Source organism: Urocitellus parryii, chromosome 6 (genome assembly GCF_045843805.1).
Source record: "Urocitellus parryii isolate mUroPar1 chromosome 6, mUroPar1.hap1, whole genome shotgun sequence".
NCBI lineage: Eukaryota > Metazoa > Chordata > Mammalia > Rodentia > Sciuridae > Urocitellus > Urocitellus parryii.
In genome coordinates this window covers 6879661-6899298 of record NC_135536.1, presented here as the reverse complement: position 1 = coordinate 6899298, position 19638 = coordinate 6879661, and the positions used below count along the sequence as shown (strand labels likewise).

General features: G+C 41.3%; 1 protein-coding gene across 2 annotated transcripts in view; it reads right to left on the bottom strand.

The window, feature by feature from the left end:
* Setd3 (SET domain containing 3, actin N3(tau)-histidine methyltransferase) overlaps positions 1–19638 on the bottom strand; it is a 72666-nt gene that overhangs the window by 51946 nt on the left and 1082 nt on the right. The window contains exons 2-5 of one of the 2 annotated variants that reach the window (XM_026399424.2): positions 6314–6343; positions 6096–6205; positions 4292–4384; positions 1793–1941 (exon numbers count right to left, since the gene is read on the bottom strand). In XM_026399424.2, coding sequence (XP_026255209.1) covers positions 1793–1941; positions 4292–4384; positions 6096–6198 — 345 coding nt within the window. In that variant the 5' untranslated portion in view covers positions 6199–6205; positions 6314–6343. The remainder of the gene's footprint in view (positions 1–1792; positions 1942–4291; positions 4385–6095; positions 6206–6313; positions 6344–19638) is intronic. The other variant, XM_026399423.2, reaches the window with a different exon arrangement.

Below are 19638 nucleotides of genomic sequence, written 5' to 3'. Positions count from 1 at the left end.
TCTCAATATCAGATATATTTTACAATGTAAGCATTTATATCACAGTTAAATGAGTGGAGGCACAGTTTAAAATTCTATTTCAAGTAGAAAAACTGAAAACTAAATATACTGTGTGACTATCTATACCAAGAAGGCAAATGATCAAAAAAAGAACTTTCAACTTTAATTTGAAGCAAATATAACATTTGAAGTAGGGCACAAAGAGTGTTTATTTTATTCTCTGTTGCATATATATATTTTAAGTTGTAAAAACAAAACCAAACAATTCCTGTCTCCAACAAAAACCATGTCTGCCACTATGAACTGCTCCCGCTGTAAAGGCATCCTCCTCTCCAGCTGTTCAGAGCAAAAGCACAAGCCCACCAGAAGACAGACTTTGCTTTACTAATATTTTCCCCAAAGGACTATCTTATTTTCTGGCAAAATGGAATTTTTTTGGCTTCTTTTTGGCATATTCTCTCTCTGTATCTATACTGCTTAAAACACGCACACAGGTCCCCAGGCCAAGCTGGCATCTGATTGTGTACTTTCCAGCCTTCAGAACTGTGAGGAATAAGTGTCTGCCATTTAGCTTCCCATACCCCAAAAGGATACAGGTACAACAGACCACAGCTGAGACATTCTGGGCAGCAACTACAGTAATAAGGCTTCCCACCTGACACACAAGAAGAGTGTGTGACATCTGGCCTTAACTAATGTCTACTATCTGAATTATTTTATGTGTCTTGTCCCATACTATAGATGATAAGCACCATGAGGGAAGAAACTCTGGAATTTTTTTGGAAATCTGGTTTAACAACAAAGAAAATACCATTCACATAGGAGATATTAAACTTAGTGAGTACCTAATACTCACTAATACCTAATGAGGGTATGAGCATTTCAATGAAAGGTTAACTTCAGCTTGACCAAAACTCTTGCTGGAGGACTGAGAGGCCCAAACACATAACACCCATTTCCTCTAACCAAATTTGGAACCAAGTGAGAGACAGAGAGAGAGAGAGAGAGAGAAGAATACAAGAGATGGTCACCCAAAGGTATCACCTGCTGAGCCCCAGAAATAGACTGCCCCCATCTAGTCACAAGCAGCACTGTTCCCATAGCCCCTCAGTGTGCCTGCCCCTATGAAGCTGGTGGGGTGGAAAGGGCAGAGCAGAACAATGGGCAAGCAGCTCCCACTGAGGAAAAGGCCGAGCCCTGTTCCATCTCCCAAACAGGCAAACAGGCTGAGTCGGCTTTCTCTTCAGGAAAGGCCTAAGTGGCAGGCAGGGGAGGCCAGAAGTGCCAAGTTACTGCTGCTCCCTTCACATGCAAGGAAGGACCCGGCATGGAGAAGAAGCACTTCCCCTCTACAGAAGCCGAATTCTCATCTCCTCTCCCTGTTGCCTCCGCTACGGTGTCTGAATAGTGGTACTTTCATCCACGCAGTTACCCAGAACGCCGATCAGCACCCTCGGCACTGCCCATTCCACCAGCCCCACCTCTGATCTGTCACAAGTTCCTGTGTGCTCTTTTTTTCTTCACTTTTCTTCTTCAGTTAAATCTCAAATGCCATGGGGCATGCTCTATGGTCTAACAGAGGCTTGGCCATGTGAACTAACTTGTGGCTCCGCAGGAGGAAGTACTGGCAGGGCTGAAGCTCTTCTAGGCCTGCCCACAAGAGGGGGCAGGCTGCCTGTCTGGCCACAAGGTCAAGGACAAGCCCCAGGCATCTACACCACATCCTGTACCCTCAACACACCATGGTTCAAATGTTTTTGGACCCTCTAAGACCAATAGTTTATAAACTCACCTTGATGTCTCTTGTTGCTCTCAAACCAAAGCCCTCTTCTTTGAAGTTGACCATTTCAAAACCTTCGACAGAAGCCCCATTTTCAGAGGCCCATTTCATTAGATCGGGAAAGTAATCTTCTCTTTTTCCATCAAAAGTAACAGACAGACCTATATTGTCCATGTTTAGAAAACAAGAGATGCTTTTAAGACACAAATCACTCACATGGCTTTCAGAAAGTAGAAGTAGAGCACAATTCACACCAGATCCGGTCCTAACTTCAATCTGGAAACCAAAATGAATAATACCCAGACAGTCCTAGAGTACACCTTAACAAGCTCCAGGAAAGGCAAATTAAAATCTCCCTAGCCCATCAGTTGTAGAGGGACAAGTCCTGGTACTAGGAACACGAGGTACAATTAGGTAACATGATGGAGGGGAGAAAAGCTTTGCTGCCACTACCGATGGCTTGGCACAATGCTTTCCCCTCACAAGCCTAGCAGGCCTTCACTCATATTCACACTGGCTATTTAAACAAAAACCAGCAGCTCACATGTGTGCCCTCGAGAAGGATGGGAATGCTCTACAGGCCTGAAGATCTAAGTTAGAGCACTACAGAAAAATCCAGATGAAGCAGACTCCAGGTATCAGTGTAAACAAAACTCAAAACATAATGTGTTTTTTAAAAAATCAAGGAAGTAGACACCATGTAGATAAATATTTTAAATACCAATTACAACCATGTATGGCTGTATCTGAAGTTCCATGGGGTTACACATGAGGAGGGAATATATACAATGGGATGGAATTGAGGGGCTCTAGCTGTAGCTATGTTTTATTACTTATAAAAAATACAAGGGGCTGGGGTTGTGGCTCAGCAGTACAGTGCTCGCCTAGCATGGGCAAGGCCCTGGGTTCGATCCTCAGCACCACATAAAAATAAATAAGTAAAATAAAGATACTGTGTCCAACTACAACTAAAAATAAATATAAAAAAATTTACAAAGGATGGAAGGGAAGTGAACGAGCAGGTGGAAAGAAGGAGGAAAAAAAACGGAGAACTTATTCAAAGCAACTTTTTTTTAGCATGTGCTCAATCTGGGCAGTAGATTCTTAACGCATCTGCTATACTCTGGATTTTTCAGCATGCTTGAAATATTCCAAAAGAGGAAAAGTTATGCACAGGAAAAACCACTGTGTCCTGATAAACGTAGGGGGAAGAACAGGCACTTTATTAGTACTAGGAGCTGGGCGAAGAACAGGTGCCTGTGGCATCTCACCCCATGTAGGTGAGGTTGCCCAGCACACTGGTGTGCTGTGCCAGATGCACAGAAATACCACTAAGACTAATGACTTGAGGTGGGGATCGTCTAGACAGGATTTTCTCTTCCCTCACTGAGACTAATAAGTGATCTGTCTTTAGTGTCAGCCATAGGAAGCAATATTTTCTCAGAAGAGAAACTCAAGAAATACAAACATTATTTGGGTGCCTATTTGGTGAGAGAGGACTAGCACCATCCACTATTTAGTGTAAGTAAACACATTATAAAGGAACCTGTTCATCACTTCAGACCACTCCAGCTAAAGACTACATGTTTACAGATGTGTACAGCAGATCATTAGAACATCATTTAATACAGCACATATAAACAACCCTCTTCTGACTCCTTTCCGTGACAGTAAGAAATGGAATCTGAGAAGATTTGCCCAAGTCTTTTCCACTGCATGCTTACATTTTCTCTTTCTACTTTCTGCATGGTTCTGCATACCAATCTTCACTTTTTATGCTTTATAGAACAAAAACAATAGGTATAGTGAATAAGCTGACAACCTGACACTTGGCCCCACTACCCGCCTGGCTGAGAGTCAGTAAGATGGTTGCTAAAGCACAACACAAGTGAAGGTGCAGCTCAACCACTACTTGACTAACTCTCTTTCAGTTAATCAAAATGTGTTGGAGTTGATCGTAAACACATAAGACATTAGCCAATCAGCGTATTCTCTGTGTGTTGTTATATACAGTATTATGCATAGTCCTGAAATTCAAAAGGAAACAGCATGAAAACAAGATTTAAATACATATTTCATGTGATAAAAATATATAATATTTTTATATATAAAAGTAGAGTCATTTTAGCCCCCAATATAAAACATTACCTCCTGACCCCAAAGTTTCACATTTTCACCCTGTGCTCTCAGAAATGGGAACCATCTCCCAGGGCCCTCTCCTTCTGGGTTTCAAGGAGCCTTTCTACAGATGGGCACAGATGTCATGAGACCTATATTACTCTCAAAACCTTCTGACCCATGCCAAGTTTCCACAGGACATTATTAAAATATGATTATCGGGGCTGGGGTTGTGGCTCAGAGGTAGAGTGCTTGCCTCATATGTGTGAGGCACTGGGTTCAATTCTCAGCACCGCATATAAATAAATGAATAAAATATCCATCATTTAAAAAATACACACACACACACACACACACACACACACACACATGATTCTCATTCTAGCAATTTACCTTTCTGCTTTTTCCGTATTTTCTCAACCAGAGATCGGATTTGTACATACTCTTCCCATTCCTTTCCTGGGCCAGGTGTAGGACTGCTACATTCTGTAACACAAGAGTCACAGTGTAAAACATTCCTCTCCTTCAACTTAATCCACTAGACAGCAGAAGAAAAGAAAGAGGATTTGGATTTTGTCATTGTCTCGTGGTTAAAGGACAGAGTTACTACAGCCACAATAATAAATGTGTGCAATACAAAGCAGGAACACTTCTCAAAGCCTATAAACTCTCTGAATCCCCAAAGTGCCCCTCACTAAAATGTGCTCTGGTGCCCCCATGAAGGCCTAGCTCCCATCCAACCAGTTCTTGCTATTCTAATAACTTTCCTCAGAATATACTTGTAAACCAGTAAAATCTAAAAAAAAAAAACTAAACAAAAATGCAAAATATTTCCCCAGAACCCCTCTAGATGGTAAACAGAAGGTAATATTAAAAGTCAACATGTCTTCAGTTAAGCCCCATGATGATGGCTCTTTCAGGAAATCAGTCAATTGGACATAAGGACACTACTAAACAAACACTGCACATGCCTGTGTATAGCACTATATTAAGCACTCTGGGGTAGTTACAAAAGAGGTGGCATAGTCCTTGCTCAACAAGCATCTCAGACTCTACTACAGAACCGAAAAAACGTCAATCAGGGCTGGTCCTTTTGGAAGGCCACAAGCTGGCTTTTTGTTTCTTTAATATGGCACCAGGTTAGAGAGAACCCTCCTGTGTCCCTACCCGCCCATTTGCCCTGTGTGGACAAGAGCACATCTGGCAAATAATCAACATGAGCTGGTTAGACGCTGGATGCTAACTATTAAGGATGACCAGTCTGACTTCATTCTTCGCTAGTCAGCACTGACTGGGGTCTGGAGTAAGGTGGTGAAAATGACAGGAGCCTATCCAAAAGCAGGGCAGGCGCAGCAGGGGGAGACAGATGATGGGTGGTAAGGACAGCTGAGCCCTGCGGCGGCCCACAGGAATCACAGAGCATTTGGGAAGGACCTGACCCCAATTTGGCTGCTGCCTGCTTTCCATCAGGGAGGAAAAGCTGAATTTTCATATGAAGTTTAGCTGTCATATGATCTGAACCTAAGGGGTAAAAATCAATGGAATGATCACAGTTCTGAGACATCTGCAGCACAACTTGAACTCACAATTTTTAAAACTCACCAAATTATAGCAGCTTACTAAAGTAAGCACAGACACTAAAGATATTTCATTTCTTTGAACAATGAACTCTCAGATTTCAGCATGTGAAAATCAGGAGCATTATTGTATAATCACTGAAAATAAAACGAGCCATTCTAGAAGGGCTACTCCCTGAGAAGCAGGATGGCTGGCCTGGGCTGTCGGCTGGCATACACCCTGCATGCAAGATCTCATGAGGTCTGCGTCACACTCTCAGAGACACCAACCCGTGTTTACTGAAGATCACTTGAGCCTCAAGGCTTCCGTGGCTGTCCGAGGCTACACTGCTAAAAAGCAGTGGAGCTTGTTTTTTTCCATGGGTCCCCAGGGAGGTCCAAGGTGTGATGTCTGGGCTGCAGAGGCTCTGCATTCAACAGTGACATGTCCCGACTGGTACAGTACCCCCCATATCTTTACAGAAGGGAAAGGCTGTAACTGCCTGGGTCACGTGGCTAACAAGCTGGGAGTGGAACCCGAGGGACACTCTCATCCTCAGGAGCCTGACACCCACACTGGACATGAGGAGCAGAGAAAGGCACGACCATTGTGTCCCCAGGGATAGCCAAGGGGCACTTACTCTGCAACAGTTCACTGGTCAGGTTCAAGATTTCCTTCGGAGACACAGTGGCTGTAGCCCCAGTGCCTGATTTCTGAGTTTTTACTCGACTCTTCTTACCCATTTTCTGACTACAAAACAGAGAAGACAAAAAGAAAAAAGTCACATTAACAAAGAACAAAATCAAGTAATAAAATATAGCATGGCAGCGTCTTCATCTTGAGATGCTAAAATCTTACCACTCACATGCCAGGTCCTGAGGTTTCCTTCTAGAAAAAGAAATGTGTAAATTAGTCTCTGAAGGCTTTCAAATAGGAAAAAAAATCTTCATGGCAGTCTCTGGAAGAAAAGTTTATTCCTTTTCACTTATAAGAACTAGAGTAGAAGCAAACTGTACTCCAAAATTGTTTAATTGTGCAGAGATTATCATGTAAACTAAAATGTTCACACTTCAGGAACAACAGTGACAAATGTGCACTGCACATGTGTGTACCAGAGACATCACACTACCATAAGGACACAAAGACCTAAATATTCTCTATCCACTTTCCTTTAAAAGCATCTATTCCTAGGAGCAGTAAGTATCAAAAGTGACAGATCAGAATTTACACAGCTGAAAACCTTTTATACAGCTAGTCTAATTCCAATATGCCATTCCATGGAGAATCCTGAGTGCCTTGCCCATGGCATTCCAGGAAGTCCACATAGACCCTGGGCTTAGATGAGGTCTAGCAGGTCAACCACTCATGAGTCCTGTATCACTGGACACATGAGCAATGACTAGAATATGAGATAGTGTGACACAGAACTATCTCAGGGTAAACACATCTATGCAATGATGTTTGTCTGAAGACATTTTATAACATTGTCCTGAAGGAAATAAGGAGTTTGGATGTGAAAAGCATCCAAATTGGGCAATCCAAAGATGGGACAGGATTGAGCAAAGCATGAGGCCTCTGCAGGGAAGCCAGAAGCAATCCGGCCAGCTGAGAGGACTGGGGCTACTGCCTGGGAGTCTGAATGTGACTCTCAGGAGAGAAGAATATTAGTTAGGGTGGCGACCCAGGAAGATGAGACAGTCCAGCCAAGAGTCAGTGGAGCAGTGAAGAGCAAACCATCCCAGCAACCTCCTTGGCGCAGCCCCAGCCAGCACACCACGTGTGCTCTCAAGGAAGCACCAACAAGTAATCTTTGGACCATTTATTTGTTTAAAAAAAAAAAAAAAAAAAAAAAAAACAAGGTAGGTGGGAGTATAGCTCAGTGGTAAAACACATGCTTAGTGTGCCCAGGGTCCTGAGTTCAATTCCCAGCACCAAAGGGGAAAAAAAAAGAAAAAAAGAAATGACTATTAAAGTGTGGAAAACTGTGACAACAGGTTTAGAATGCATATTCTCCAGTTAAATAGATCACTGATTCCATTGTAACTGAATCCATGGAAATAAGGCTATGTACTAAAATAACAGGAAAGAGCATTGTTTACTAAGACGTGTACCTTTTATAATGTGTAAAAAAATAACACATGACTCATGGATCTAATAAATCTTCTAAAAAACAGTGCAAAATATCTTGTCAGTCATCCTGCAATAAAAGGGCACCAGTAAAGATGCGTAAAACTGTTGCAGAATTAAAAGGAATTGGACAAAAGCAGAAAAAGATGAGTGAGGGGAGGGCAGGAGGAGGAACAGCTTAGCACAGTTCCCACACCAAAGGACTGTCTTCCAAAAAGGAAAATGCCCCTTCCCTGTCATTACTCACTCAAAGCCAAGAGCAAGGGCACAGCCTGGATAGAGTACCTCCACCCTCTAAACTTCAGACCCTGCAGTAGCCGTGGAAGGCATCTCTACAGAGGACCACTGAACTCAACCTGAAAACAACCCAAGCCACCACAGAGTCAGGTAACAAGGACTTTACTCACTGCTACATACAGTGGCTCTGCTGGCCTGGCAGGAAGAAATGCTGCTGGTGCTGGCTCAATGGCCTTTCCCTTCTGCCCTGCTGACACCCTTCTGTCATGTGACAGCCTGTGAACTGCTTAAGAAGGGCACTTCCATGAAGAGCTGCAAGATCCTCCCCCTTCCCTGAACAGCAAGGGCCTGTGGCGGCACGCTGCTCTGCCCCAGCCTGCGCAGCACACACCCAGGGCTACACAACAGGCTTTTTCACTGACCCACAGCCCCTCACCTCTCCACCAACCCTCAGCATGCGCCCAAGGCCAGTGGCTTGTAACAGCAGTGGCCACAGCTGCCCTGTATTCGGTGCCTGTTCTCTAGGCACAGGAACAGAAAGAGCTCCTCTTGTGACTTTCCCAGATGCTCTGGGCAGTTGACATCATCACCCTGACATTCTCAGGAAGGTCAATCTTTCCTCTTTCCAAGGTCACACATCAGGTGAGAGGCAGTACTAGAATTTGAACTTAGCAGCACTACCACCCGCCTCTGTTCACGTGCAGGGAGGAAGTGCATGGCATTCCAGAGTTCCAAAGGGCTAAAAGGTCCTGACCAACACTACTGGATTATGTCCCTGGCAGTGGTCACTCAGTGCATCTGAGTGGCTCCAGCCACCTTCTTCTAACCTCCTTCCACACCCTTTTGAGCTCATCCTCCTGCTTAGACCCTGACACTAGTCTCTTATGAATGGCCCTGGCCAAGCCCCCTCCTGCTGCTTGCATCTACCCTCATGCTGCCACCCACCTGCCAGCACCTTATGTTCCAAGAACACCAAGGACTCCCAGTCCCTCACACAAGCTCTGGCACATGCCTTGATGCACCTGTCCTCTCCTTCCCCACCCCCCTCGCATGCAACATTTTAGTAACATGTCCACAAATTCTGCATCCCCTGAGAGCCCTGCTGGTCCTCCTGGTCATGACCTTCTCTCCTCTACACCTCTGGGAGTTCTTGTAGATCTTACAGTGGGTTGGAACCCACTGTGTCAAGACTGGCTCAAACACCAGACACCCACTCCAGACAAGAGAATCTCTGAGGGGGCTTCTCTGCTTTACTTACTTCCCTATCCCAACCTCTAACCCAGAACTCCACACACAGGCGTTCTTAGGTCAGGTCAAAATCTTCATTTCTGAAGCTTCTACCCAGGTTTCTACTTCCTTGGAACTTACAGAAAATGTTGAATTCTTGCTCCAAGTGAGGGACCATTAAACATATGACCACCATGATTTGAAAACAACAGATTCCTTTGACAGCAATTTTCTTACAGTAGAGAACTTACAACTCAAATTGTTCACATTTCTTTATTTTCTTCAGTCAGAAAACTGCTAGCTTCTAGAAATACCAGTAGATGTGGAAATGCAACAGAGGCAAAACTTCAAAACACATTAGCAAACTAGACCCTGAAGACGAGGTATGCTGGCTGCCACCTTCAGAAGTCCTGCGGGCTGTTTACAGTCACCTGCCCAGGCAAGACCCTGCTGGCCAGCTCTTTAAATCCCCACTCACTCCTCTGCCTCTGATCTCCTGCACCACACTGCCCACGGTTAGCCCTAAAAAAACCTGAAGTATAAAACACGGCAGCAAAGTACAGATCCACGGCTCCTCCACTGGCCTGCACAGCTACCACCAGCAGAAAGGCAGGGAGTGCCCAGAGCAGGCCAGCCCTTCTTCCAGCCCCTCCTACTCTAGACCCACACCGAGAAGTAGCCACTGGTTTGGCTTATGTTACCATTGATCCGTCCTCCTGTTCTTGAACGTCATACAAATGGAATTACATACTACGTAGGTTTCTTGTTCTCAATTTAAAGTTTTTCCCCAGCTCAGAGGATAACACCTGACCTCCCTAGCAAGGCCTTGGAAGGGTGACTTGCCTCAACCCCCTTTTCTGTCTGGCTTTCCTCTGCCCATCCTTTACACAACATGGCTCCAGAAGTTTGCCAGTGTTCATCCCTTTTTCTGGCATGGAGTCACCCCTTGTCTATGCCCTTGTCTTCTCCTGGCAAAATTTTCCACAAACTTAAGTCCCCATCAAAATGTCCCCAATGGCTCTAGAGGAAATTATAGGCTCTTCCTTGCAGTCCCTACTCCCATGAAAGTTCCTTAATCCAGGAAGAAAGGGTTAATCAAATTTGAGGTCATTAACAGATGCTAAAGGCTGGGCTTATCCTGGAGTTCAGTCTATTAGGCTTTTTGGACTCTTTCCCTCCCACAGGGATATAGCCCCTAAGGGAGAGAAAGCTCTGACCCTAGTTTAGGCAGGAAGAATCTTCATCTTAATTAAGGGGGAGGAGAGTTACCTATCCCTGTCCCCAGAGAATGCTACTCCCTAGGGCACAAGATCCTAGGTCCTGCTATCTCTTAATCTGTTCTACCCAGAGACAGGGTTCCAAGGTTCTGCAGTCCAGAGAGCTCCCAGAGTTCTCAGCACATTGAATCCAGACAGCCACAAACACATGGTCTAGCCTTTACCTTTAAGAACTTAGTCTCTGGAGGAAGGGACTACTAATTCAGGTGCTCCTCTAAGCTTAGGGCCACCAATGTCTATAAGATTTATCAGCTTCTGGGTTGGTCTGGCACTGTATTCTAGTTATTTGTGGGACATTCCTAACTCAAAGCACCTGGAAGGCAGGAGCCTCAAATTAACCTGTTTTCACCCCCCAAAACATCAGGCTCTCTGTTGCACTTTGCCAGCTCCCCACACTTTGTCCTCTCTTGGCCCCTGGTCTGGTTATCATTCCCAGTTCTACACACTTCTTACCCTGTTACTCTGGCCTGGATACCCTTAATCCTTGGCCTCACCACAGGGTCTCCCACCCCACACCTCCAAGCATAGCTAAGAGCCTTTGTCCTCACCCACTGCAGTATAAATTACTTTTATGCTCATTTAACCTGTTGTCTTGTGGCAGGAAGAAACTAAAGTGTCCAGCTCTATATTATCTGTAGGATCAAGTGCAGCAACATGGATACAGTAGATGGTCAAATGTCTGCTGAAAGAAGAAATCTTTGCACATCATATTTGGATATATTAGTGTTACTAATTATGCCCACCATGAAATGAAACACTGGACTAAATATTTAACAGTTCCACTAAAGAACCAGCATAACTCTTACAAGTAAAAATGAAAATGTGTATATATAGAGATGAATAGATAGGTGGGCCATGCCATGGGGATTAAGGTTAAGGTACAGCTTATACAATATCACACTTAAAAATGGGTTTCTTTTGGAAAACCAGAGCTTAGGATATTAAATTCAACAATGAACTGAAAAAACAAACACAAATTTAGAAAGTGTTTTTGGTTTCTTCGAAGCCAGCAAAATTCTTTGTTTGAAGGCAATAAAACAGACAGACAATAAGAACTAGTCAGTTTCTTTCTTTTTTCTTTCCTTTTTTTTTTTTTTTTTTTTTTTTTTGGTACTGGGTATTGAACCCAGGGTGCTTTTTTTAAACCACTGACCTACATCCCCAGCCCCCTTTTTTATTTTTTATTTTGAGCCAGTGTCTCACCAAGTTGCTCAGGGTCCTATCAAATTACTGAGGTTGGTCTTGAACCTGCAATCCTCCTGCCTCAGCCCTCAAGTCACTGGAATTAGAGGCATGTGCCACTATGCCCAGCAGCCAGTAACCAGTCCATTTCTGACAGAAAAGAAAGAGCTATGGCCAAGCTCATCTTAAAGCTTAGAGAGGGCTGTAACAGCCAAGAGACCAGAGCCGCCAAACAGCACACCTACCACTTCAAACATGAAATCCTAGATTAGCATACAATTGAACTATAAATATAGGTGCGCTAATTAAACAAGTTCTCTGTGTCTCAGTGCCTAGGACAACGCCAGCTACTACAAAAGACAATGAATGATGGAGGCCAGACCTTTGGGCTGGTCACACCCAAAATAAAGCAGCAAAGGTAATTTCTAAAATATGTAAGAACTAAACACAGAAGGGCAAGGAATGAAGCACAGTTTAAGAAGGATGACTAAATTTTGAGTCAGTTTGAGAAGGTGTTAGTATCCCGTATGGGTGGTTTTCTAAATTAAATCCCACTTTACCTTTTTTAGCTAACAAAAAAGCTCTGTGCTACATGATTTTGCCAATCTTATGGATTTGAAATAACTACTGACCCTTTTTGCTTATGATTCAAAAATGTGCTACACAGAATGAATAATTTTCATTGTGATTTCAGCTGAAATCCAAGTTTCAACAAATGAAATAGTCAAAGAGATATGATGTAAAATAGACATCCTTAAAATCAAATAGACATCCTTAATTCTCTATAGAGAGAGAGAGAGAGAGAGAGAGAGAGAGAGAGAGAGAGAGAAAGAGCGCACAAGCCTATTAGACATTTAGCAAGTTTCTATAAAAACCAATATTTATAGTCAATACTATTGGAAAAATGTAAACATACACTAACACATATTCTTCCCCCTCCCCATTAAATTACAAATATTAGCCAGAGGTACAGGGCTAAATGAAAGATATTTTTTTCCAAAGTTTATATTGAAATCAGGCATAATTTACAAATACTTATTGAATTATCTTTGGGAAACTCTAAGTATAGGGGGGGAAATTATTTAAATAATACTCAAGACCAAAGAAAATGTGAAGAGAAGTACTATAGGACTGACAGAGAACTGCACTGAAAAAAAAAAAATCAGAATCACAAGAAGGGTCACCCCCAAAATAAAGAGGAACAGCGAAGCTAAGGTTTGATTCATCCCTACTTCTTCACCATTAAGATATTTTTAAAACCTATAGGATCTTAAAATTCTGGCCCTTTAAAACACTATAAATTATTAAGTCCATCAGCAATTTCCCCATCTAACAGAACAGAGGAAAGTAAGTGGCACACTCAATCATCACTTACACTGCTGATACACAGGGCCATCCGTAACCAACCACTTGTAACCAATGATTCTATTTCATATAAAGAGTAAAATAAATCGGTCCAGAAAAGTAAGATAAAGCACATTTGGGAAACATAGCTAATGAGGAGAGGTCACAGGGTGAAGGTGTGCTAAACATTGAGCTCATTTTTACAAAGTATACTTCACACATACTGAAAGGATACAATTCAGTACAGTTTTTTTAACTTCTAAATGAAAAGGATACATATTTATATTTTGCTTGAGTTCTTCCTGAAAAAAAAAATGCTTTTAAATAAGTATAACAAGAACAAATATTTCTGATTGCACTTATTTGGCAATTTATCCAGGAAACTCTAGCTCAAGCACAGCATCTGTTTTGGGGGGCAGCTTGCACTAACCCAACTTTTCAGCTGGACTGAGGAGGGAATGGCTTCCTCCTCCCTCAGGCCCCCAGCTGAGAAGTGCACTTGAGCAGGTAAGAGTGTGCTCAATCTGTGTGTGGAAGAACAGGAAATACATTTCTTTCCATTTCACTAAAATACTTTGCAGGTCATGTTATTACATTCCGAATTAAATACACAAATTGCAGGATGACAGATGAGGAAACTGAAAGGCATTTGGACAATGTTTTCTCTCCTGCAGACACTGATAAGGCATGTACATAACATCCTTGCTTCACATGTACCAGTTAACTGAAGGTGGTTAGTATCAGAAATTTGTTCTGGCTTTACCCAATAGCCAGGCTCAGTAGCAAAATATACCATACTAACTTATACCAGTTTAAGAGGCTCACAGGCACCCATCATTCCACACTCTAACTAAAGGAGACACTAATGTGCCATGATTCAAAAGTATCAAGAAACCAAAGCAGTAGCTACTTAAGTACCAGGATGAACACAGATATACAAGATGCATGTAAAATTTCAATTTTTGTACAGAACATTTTGGGTTGTCATATATGCATTTCAAGTTGAGACTTTTAAAAAGTTGTCACTCTCCATTAATTTACACAATAATATTAAAGATGTTAAAACCACTTCTGATACATAATAGTTTTGTTTTAATCTGTTGAATTGAGTTATAAACACACTTAAATTAACACGAGGCTCTTCAGGTTCCTGCTTCAACAGTGCTTGGATGGACAAGTACCCCACTCCAGACAGCCCATAAGCCAGCAGCCCTCCCCCACTGACTCACAGTGCCCAGGGTCCACCACCTCCAGATCAGTCCCTCCCCAAGCCACTGCAGCACAGCACAGCCACCTGCTGTGACAACCATGTCCTCATTGCAAGCAGGTGTGCAGGACTTACAGGCCATTAACCACCAGATCAACAGGGAGCTCTATCCTCCTTACCAATCTCAGGAGGAGAGGGAGCATGCAGAGAACCTGATGAAGCTGCAGAACCAACAAGGTGGTCTGGTCTTCCTTTAAGATAGCAAGAAACAGACCCTGACAACTGGAGTCTGTGTTACACTTGGTGAAAAGCCAAAGCAGCCTCTACGAACTATAAAATTTTGCCATGAGCAAAAATGACCCCCATTTGTGTGACCACTAGGATTTGTTACCTGAACGAGCAGACAAAATCCATCAAGAATTGGGTGACTGTTAACTAACTCATCCAAGATGGGGGTCCCCACGTCTAATATGGTAGGAATCTTTTGGAAAAGCACAGCCTGCAAGACAGTGACCAGAGCCGAGCCTTAGGCTGACTTCCCCACAGCCATAAGTGGCCTCCCCAGTCACAAGGCAGTGCGTGCATGTTGGGGTTCACCTTTACCTTGTCTCTCTGTTGTACCGAAACATCTACTAATGTTCTTTAGTTTGTGCCATCCCTTCAAATCAAGAAATAAGGCATCCTTTCTCCCCCCCAAAACTGAGGTCCCTACTTAAGAGAAATTGGGGAAAAAAAAAAAAAAAACTTTGAAAAGGAATCAGTTGGTAGAAATAAACATTTCTATTAAATCTTTCTACCATAAAGAAGACACTGTAATTTCTGCTAAGAAATTACCTTCAAAGAACTCCTACTCCTACCCTAAGGATCCTAGATTCCAGAACTGTGGAGCATCGAGATTGGAAGAGACCTTCAGGGTTATCTATGTTAACCCTCAAGCCCCCTCATGCTTTACATATGGCATCTAACATTAAGCAGCAATTACGGTTGTTACCAACTGCCTGATTTAAGTCTGGAAACCCGTTAGACAAGCAGGACATGGCACATGTCCTCTCTGGCTGACAAGTGCACAAGCTGAGGCTGACTGCTAGGCCAATCCTGGCCACCTATGCTCAGTGAGAAGCAGTGCTGCTGCCCTTCCTGCAGCCTGTTCAATTCCACGGCAGCCTCCTCCAGGATACACTGCTTACAAGTGAGGCCTGGTCATCTTCTTGGACCTGTCCAAATTCTTTGAAGACAGCTTTCATGTCCTCCCCAAAGTCTTCTCTTCTCCAAGTTTAACATGCCCCTCAAGAAATACTTCTCAAGAGTGAACAAAACCACTTAGGTATATTGCACTTGGATGGCCAGTTCTTAAAAGGTCAACAAAACCCTTCAGATGTGCTCAGAGAAGAGTCCAGTTCAGTGGGACTCCTGCCTTCACAGAACTCAATAATATTCCTTAAACAGCTCCAGCTTTTCTCCGAGAATACATTCACTTATTTGGTGCATGTTTCTTGAGTATCCATTCTGAAATACAGGGACATGGCCCCATAGCCTTCAGGACAAGATAAACCAACTAAAGCTATTCATCACATAAACTAACTTTAGCAAAACAGATGTGCTATATTAAACAACTGAAATTTTGAAGTTAAGGTGATTATTCATGGTAACTATCACGCTGTTTCTTTCAGGATAACATTCCAGGCTGCCAAAAATGGTGTCATCCCTGTCATTTACAGTAGCAATTCCCCAACATGATCAACCTCTACATAATTGCCTCATTTGGTCATTTACTATGTATTGAAACTGAGGTGAGCATTTTACAAAAATTTTTATCATGCCCCTCTATAGATGAGAAAGCTGATCCTTAAAGAAAGTAGCTGATGTATGCAAGATGACACTCAAGTTGGTAGCAGTCTGACAAGCACACTTGATGACAAACTTTACTGATACTCAATAATAGAACATCAAGGATTCAGCTCAAAACCAACATTTATGAAAGCCCAAAAGTTCACTGCTTATCCCTAATGTCAAAATAACCATATTTTCCTGCAATAATAAAACATATAGGGGTAAAGGTTTTCCCTCTTTGGTCTTTGAAAAGTATAAAACTATTCTTTGCCTTGTCAGGAGTGGCCTGAGGTTTAATTTGAGACAAGAGTGAAACTTGCAAAGGAGCTTCCACCCAATCAGGCGCATCCTGCATTGAGTTCTGCAATGCCACACTTGCTGTTCATCAAAAACCTGCACAAACCAATTAGGTAACCATGACAATGCTAAATTATTACAATCAACAAATGAAAAATTTACTAGTAAATTTAATTAAATTACAGGTAAATACTTTATGGCAAAAGCAACTTTAATGATAATTCTTACTTTCTCTTGAATATGCTTAATAGACAACTATAATATTGAAGAGTCATGTCTATTTTACAAAACTGAAACTTTAAAATTCACTGATCTTGGGCTGGGATTGTAGCTCAGCAGTAGAGCACTCGCCTAGCATGGGCGGGACCAGGGTTTGATCCTCAGCACAACATAAAAATAAAGGCATTGTGTTGTATCCATCTACACCTAAAAAAATAAATAAATATAAAAAATAAAATTAATAAAATAAAATCCACAGATCTTGTTATATTCTAGTGAAGTATTTTATTTAAAAAAAGGGCAGTGAAAGTCAGGATCAGATAGTAACAAACCTAAAATACTGCATATTTACTAAGAATTCTATGTATATACAATTGTTACTACCAACCCAAAAAATTTTTTAAAGAGTTCTTGTTTATCACATGATTATCTATATTGTCTACACAATTTTCAGTCCTTCTTTTTTTTTTTTTTCAGTCCTTCTTAAAGAGTGAAAATATTTTTTCCTGCTGCTGCTCTGCTCTCCCCTCTCCCCACCCCATTCCTGAGGCTAGGCTTGTAAAAGATTAAAATTTCACTGTGGCTTGGTAATCAGTGCCACTCAGAGCCTTTACAAAAGCTTAACTTGAGAGTGTGCCCTGTCTTCCGTTGTCAGCCAGGAGGGTTTGGACTTACCTTAATCTAGATAGTTCATGTCTTGGAAAATACTTGAAATAAGAAGGGGGGTGGGGAAGAATTTCAAAGTCTTAACTTTGGTATTAGAATTTGATTCATTATCATATGAAGTATTTTTTTGTTCAAGTTTATTTCAGGTTCAAATTGTTAATAACTATGTTGGTACCTCTGATTTGTGATCTGTTTACTACAAAAACCTAGAGGAGACTCCTAAATGGAAATGGGGTCTATGTAGCTAATTGCCAGCTAGGTGAATTTAACAACAAAAAACTGGACTTATTAATAGGTTAATAAGCTTCTGTGAATTAAGTTTTTTTCATAAGACTAGTAAACTAGTAAACTTCTCTACAAGTTTGTTTACAAATTGTCAAACCCCTTGTAATAGAAAAATATAAGAATACTGTCAGAAATATATTTTTAACTTGAAAGTAAAAACTATTGTTTTCATATCAAAATAATGAATATCTTCAATTTTGTGAATAGGAAAATGAATTAGTAAGAGGAAATCCAATGCATAGCAATCCATTTTGCCAAGTAAGGTGTACCTATAACTGCAACAAAAGTGAAAATCATACAAACTTTTAAGTAAGGAATCCTTAAATCCTAACTCGTTAACTATGAACCAGAATGATATTTAAGATAAAAATGTTTCTGACTGTAAGAAGAGAAAAAGGATGCACAGAAAATCAAAATATTTTTCACTAATAAATCAACATAACTATAAAGGTGAAAATATAAGCCAATTGAGAAAGCAAATAACTGGCCATTAGCAACTTCCAAAGTAACATTAGAAAGAAGATATATTCAACCGTTCTATTAAAAATATTGAATGTCACATTAATAAATGACTCCTTTTCCTCTCTGGGGCAACATGATCATGGTTCTATTCCCAGGACTTTGGTCCAGGGAGAGGAAACACACTTACTAGAAACTTCCTCCCCACCCCCAACAGAAGCACCATGCACTGTAGCCAGGAGTAGGTGAGGTTTCCAAAGATAAAAAACCTCCCAGTGGAAGACATTCATCAAACCATACACAACAAAGATACAGTGTTATTAGTTACATTTCTAACAGCTACTTCAGTTAGTGAAAGTAAAAAGGAGACTATGTAATTCAAACATTTAAGAGGCTTTTAAAGTCTTAAACTAAATTGACATCTAGTCAGAAAGCATTCAGAGGAACCCTGACTTGGAGACAGCATATTTACTCATATTTCTACTAAAATTCCATAGGACATAAACTATGTACAATCACACATTCCCAACCCTCATTCTTGGGTTCTATATCCAGATTCAACCAACCATGGATCAAAATATTTGGGGAAAAAAAATCCATACTGAACATGTACAGACTATTTCCCTTATCATTCCCTAAATAACACAGTATAACAACTATTTACAACAACCATTCACATAGTATTGACATTATATTAGGTATTATAAGTAATTTACAAATGACTAAAAAGTTTATGGGATGATGTAGACAGATTATATGCAAATACTACATACTTTTATCTAATGGAAGAGGCTTGAGCATCCCTGAGTTTGGCTATGGGGGCAGAGGGAGTGTCCTGCAACCAACTCCCTGTGAATTCACAGGGTCTGTACCTGGGTTTCACTGGTTGCCAAGATCATCCACTAAATTTTTACTATAAGCAAACCCTTGTTGTGCTGATATTGATACTTTCCCTAGCATTGTCATCTTTGCCATTCTGGGCATGAAAGCATCAAGTTTTTAGGAGGTTGAATGGCTAGATCAGAGTTCTCAAAAACTTTCCTAGTAACTAAACTGAAGAACAGAAAATATTTGAATTCAGCCTTCACATTTCTTTCATTATCTAAAGAAAGTTTTATTCTTCACTCAATGTGGCCTAAATATCCATGACCTGGAAGAGAAGCTCAACACTACTTTCTTAGTAACAATTTCACTGCACTATATCTTATAGACAGAGAATGAACAGAAACTCTCATTCCTGCAGCACATACAGGCATAAATGTTTTAATCTTCAAGTCCAACATCACTTCTACTCCAAGAAAAAAAAAAAAAAAAGCACAGATAGCACACTGGAAGAACGAAGAAAAGTGACAACCATTTCACTCTGTTCGGACCAGAGATCCACTTCAGATATTAATTTACAATCTTAAATACACAGAGAGAAAGGAGGGCAAGACAGGAAAGTGGGAGTGGAAGGCTCAAAACCCAAGGTTGTTTGGGATCCCAATAAAGAGGTTGTTCTATTGTTAAGCACAGCACTTTGCAAACTACTTTCTTAAGTCAGAGAAAAACTCATTCCCAAGTTGTTGGAATTTTACCAAAATATTAATCACAGCAGACGCTGAGATTAATTTGATAAGGTGTGACTTCAAGCAAAGTAACCCGTATAAGCACTGTATGTATATCGTGGTTCGAGCTAATCTTTGCAAATTTCAAAGGTAGAGAGAAAAGCTGATTGTGTTTTACTATATTCTTGGAGTATATTCACTTAAACAGCTGTCCAAGACTGTTACTGATCAATTCAGCTTTAAAATGTCATCATAGTCCTTTCTGAAAAGGCAAAATTA